The sequence below is a fragment of the Octopus bimaculoides genome, chromosome 1 (genome assembly GCF_046866305.1).
Source record: "Octopus bimaculoides isolate indiv1 chromosome 1, ASM4686630v1, whole genome shotgun sequence".
Taxonomy (NCBI): Eukaryota; Metazoa; Mollusca; class Cephalopoda; order Octopoda; family Octopodidae; genus Octopus; species Octopus bimaculoides.
The window spans coordinates 25,507,835-25,513,342 of NC_142928.1; the positions used below are offsets into that span (position 1 = coordinate 25,507,835).

The 5,508-nt window shown below is 32.7% G+C and overlaps 1 protein-coding gene across 1 annotated transcript; it reads left to right on the plus strand.

Moving 5' to 3' along the window:
- Positions 1-335: 335 nt before the first annotated feature.
- LOC106881115 (interleukin 17-like protein) lies at positions 336-954 on the plus strand. Its single transcript, XM_014931356.2, has one exon. The coding sequence runs from the start codon at positions 336-338 to the stop codon at positions 870-872; it is 537 nt and encodes a 178-aa protein (XP_014786842.2). The 3' UTR covers positions 873-954.
- Positions 955-5,508: the final 4,554 nt, after the last annotated feature.

The following is a 5,508-nucleotide window of genomic DNA, read 5'->3' on the forward strand; positions in this document are numbered from 1 at the left end:
GAGTTGATTTGCTTGACTAAAGGTGGTGCTCCAGCATGGCCTCAGTGAAATGACTGAAACCAATAAAAGAAAAAATGGATCTCGAAATGCAACACTATCTGCTTTACTGCGCGACTTCACATCAGGAATCTTGTAACACAGATTCCTAAATGTCTGCCTGTCCCTCTCTTTCTTTCTATCTCTCTCTCTCTCTCTCTCTCTCTCTCTCTATCTATCTAGCTATCTATATATATATATATGTATATATATATATATATATATATATATATATATATATATATATATATATATATATGTATATATATATATGTATTAAAATTAACGTAGAAAGCTTAATGAAATTATTTCTTATTTTATTACAGGGTCTCTCTCAAGTTGTAATATTTCTCTTCTTAAACTTCATCTTGATTGTATCTTCGGCATCAATTCCAACCCGATGTAAAATACCAACAGACTTAAAAGTCCGCTACGAGAGCTTGTCCAAGGCAGCCATTGGCAATCAATTTATTCTACCAGCTGAAATGGCTCCAGCCGAAAGGAACCAGACAACACTGACCGATGGTGATAAAAGCTGCCCAACACCGCCTGTGTCTAGTGATATCATCCGTGAACGTTCCACCTGTCCTTGGTACCTGAATATTACTCATGATTCAACAGTTTTCCCTCCATCACGTAGCGAAGCTGTATGTCGGTGTAGAAAGTGTTTAGAGTCTACGAGTACCAACCAGCAATGTACGACTGTATACACTAAAATGAGTGTCTTGAAACGTACAGGTGAATGCATTGATGGATTGTATGTGTATGAACCACATGTGATTGATGTAGCCACAGCCTGTGTGTGTGCACAGAGGGTTGATTTCATTGCTGATTGAAATGGAGGCGACTATAAGACTTAAAACACGAACAACTGTCAAATTGTTCAGTGCGTGTATTCATAATATCATGAAACAAGTTAACCACCGTGTAGTTATTATTATAGTTTGTTTATTATCATATTTATTATTATTATTATTATTATTATTATTATTATTATTATTATTATTATTATTATTATTATTATTATTATATTTACTTTCTTTTTTTTTGCCTTCTTCTATTTATGAATTTATATTCATCTGTGTGTAATTTATCTTACTACCTTGGGAATTTCAATAATCAATTATATCATATGTATATAAAGCTCATGGACCGATATGAATCTAATCGAAATTACGCATGAATTCGCGAATTCGAGGGTAACGTTCATACGGCCAAGGGAGTGGGAACGTGTGTCTGTGAGTACGTATGCATATATGCACACTCCGTCCTTTCTATATATTTTATCATATTCTAGTATATATATATTTGTATATGTATACGTACATACATACATGCATACATACATACATACATACATACATACATACATACATACATACATACTTATATACATACATACATACACATATATATATATATGTATATATAAATATATACATGTATATATATATATATAAAGTTTGTTTTCGGTGTTTTGTTTTTATGTTCTCGTTTCTCATTGCCTTCAACGTTTTTTTGATGTCCTGTACCCATATATGCATGTATATATACATATATATATGGAGGTATGTACATATATGTATGGATATATGCATATATTTATATATTATTTATATTATCATGTATATATATATATATATATATATATATATATATATATATATATATATATATATATATATATATATATATATATACATATATTTAGATTCACATATATATATATATGTGTATATATATATATATATATATATATGTATATATATATATGTATATATATATATATATATATATATATATATATATATATATATATATATACATATATTTAGATTCACATATATATATATATGTGTATATATATATATATATATATATATGTATATATATATATGTATATATATATATATATATATATATATATATATATATATATATATATATATATATACATATACATATATATATATATATATATATATATACATATACATATATATATATATATATATATATATATATATATATATACATACACACACACACACACACACACACACACACACACACACACACACACACACACACATATATATATATATTTATATTTATATACATATATTTATATATAAAGTATATATCATCTAGAGAAACCACAATTATTTAATTCATCCATGAAAATCCACAATCACAATTTTTCCCTAATCCCCCTCGCACTCGTCGGCCCTCTAACAGTGCAGCCGCAGCCGGGCAACGAGCAAGTAGAAGCGGCAGCGGCGGACGAAGCCTGCAAATCGTTCCCGCTGTCGTCTCCCTTCTCTCTCTCTGTGCTGTAGCTGCCGACCGCGCAGTTTTTTACCCAGCCTGCGCCCGCCCGCATACAGTGCGCTAGGCCGACGGTGCTGCACGCTTTGCGGCTCCACGAACCTCAACATCTCTCTCGTCTTCCTTCCTTTTCTCGCCCCCGCGTCCGCCAGCGCCTCCGGCCGTCGCGGGAGGACGAAACCGCAGAAGACGGGCTTCGACAGTCGCGCGCTGCTCCGCTGCCGCAGCAGCCGTCGTCGCGAACTCCTCGCCTAGGCGCAGGAGTGGCTGTGTGGTAAGTAGCTTGCTTACCAGCCACATGGTTTCGGGTTCATTCCCACTGCGTGGCACCTTGGGCAAGTGTCTTCTACTATAGCCTCGGGCCGACCAAAGCCTTGTGAGTGGATTTGGTAGACGGAAACTGAAAGAAGCCCGTCGTATATATGTATATATATATATATATATATGTGTGTGTATATGTTTGTGTGTTTGTGTTTGTCTCCCTAACATCGCTTGACAACCGATGCTAGTGTGTTTACGTCCCCGTAACAGCGGATCGGCAAAAAGAGACCGATAGAATAAGTACTAGGCTTACAAAGAATAAGTCCTGGGGTCGATTTGCTCGACTAAAGGTGGTGCTCCAGCATGGCTGCAGTCAAATGACTGAAACAAGTAAAAGAGTAAAGGAGTATATATATATATATATATATATATATATATATATATATATATATATATATATATATATATATATATATACATATACATATGTGTATATACATACACACACACACACACATATATATATATATATATATATATATATATATACATATGTGTATATACATATACATATATGTATAGAGACACACACATATACTTATATACATACATATATACATATATACATGCATACATACATACATACATACACACACACACACACACACATATATATATATATATATATATATATATATATATATATATATAAATATATATATATATATCTACATGCATATATACTAAATAAATTTAAATTAAAGAAATATTTACACACATATATCGTTCCCTATAGAATATTTATATTCCATATACATTTTCAATATGTAACATACAATCAACTTCATAGTTTGTACATAATTTCATATATTCTCATAATATCTTTGTAAATAAGAATTTTGTAAAAAAAAAAAGAATTTATTCCTCAATAATATTATTTTTAATATAATCTTGCTCTATATATTTCATAAATATTGGGAGCAAGGACTGACCAGTTTATACCGTGTATAAATTATAATTGTAATATAAAATTGCATTCAACGAATAAAACATAATGTAATCACAAATGTTCCACCTTGTTTTTGTTTGCTATGTATTATACTCTTGCCCGAGGTAAATCATATATTCTTTGGATAAAGTACTGGACAGCTGGATGTCATTCAAATCCTTTATCGGTGATTTTTTCTGCCGCTCTTTGTATTGTTAGTGTACTTTGTTATTAGTTAGAGGTAAAGGGACTTTTGAACAGTGCCTGTACTGTACATACATACATTATGTCGAGATGAAGTCTCAACCGCCTTATTTATACTGAGTATATATACATAAAAGTATGAGCAACGAGAGACATCATTTCCTGTGTTTGTTTCTCTCTGAACTCACTGCTTTAAAATTATTTAATGGAAGAGTATGCATACATCTGCAGAAATACCTGTTTCGCGATACCATATAAAGTACGATGAACTCTTTGGTGCCGCGTCATCATCCCCAGACGAAAATAACTATTTTGCATTTTTGAAATTGTGTAGAGAAATATTTCGTAAAACTTGTTCAGGAAAACTTTGAAATGCAAATCTAGAATCATCTAGAAGTATGTAATGTAATCCCTCTTTATCTGTTCGGAAACAATGATATCTCTTGATTTAACACTAGCGTTCTAAATTGCTACGTCTGATTTTCATTGAGCTTTCTTGTTAAATTTGTGTAATATTTGAACTTCTTCATTAAGCTTGAATGCAGGTTATTCTAGATGTGCGTGACACTGTTCATATGTTTTAAAACATAGAAAGGCTTCTTCTTTGTTGTTGAGATATTTTCAAATATTTGTGTACTCTGCCTTACAAAGCCAGTCGAAAATTGTTATACCCCTCTTTAGAGAACGACCAGGCAGCTACTGAAAAATTCATCGTTTCCTCTTTCTAGACTTTATCTTTCAGCATCAATCAGGTGTTTGTAGCCCGTTACTAAAAACCTTTCATTAATGATTTTTAAATAGTGTGTTCAGATATGAATAAGAGAGAAAAAGGCACAGGTGGTAATCTCTCCATCGTCCCTCATAGCCAGTGTATTATTAGACACAGCACTTCAGTAACAAGCTTACTCACAGACTTTCATCTTTCTAACGGTGAAGTAGATAACAAAATACCCACCGTCATTGCCATTGTACCGGCGAAAATACACTGTTACACTCGCATAATATAGTCATAACCTCAGGCAATAAATATAATAGCAAAGGATTCACGAGCTGGTCAAGATACAGCAGTACAAAAGATAAAACTAGCAGCATTAATAGTAATAACAACACTAATATGATGAACAACATGTTATATGCTATATTCAATTGGTTCAGGAATTCACATACTATCGCATCTGATAAATGAAACACGACTTGAACTTTACATAATAGAAGCAGACATAAATATCTTTTATCATTCAATTGTTACATAATTCACTCATTGGACTGCCATATTTGGCACATACACACAGATATACATGTTTCTGTGTGAATGTTTCTATCTAATTGCATATCTATCCATCTATCTATTTACATGCATGCATACATACATGAATACATGCATACATATATTTACTTGTGTTGACATATATCTCCTTGCCACAATTTAAACTAGCATTCAACCATGATACTCTTGCCGAAGGTGTCACTCAGTTGGGCGGAATGCAAAGCTACTTCCTTGCAAACTGACTTCCGGACTAATTTGCCATAGAGGCAGCTATGTCTGTCTGTCTGTCTGTCTGTCTGTCTGTCTGTCTGTCTGTCTGTCTGTCTGTCTGTCTGTCTGTCTGTCTATCTATCTATCTATCTATCTATCTATCTATCTATCTATCTATCTCTAGCCACGAGCACATTGAGCTTGTCGGCGAGAC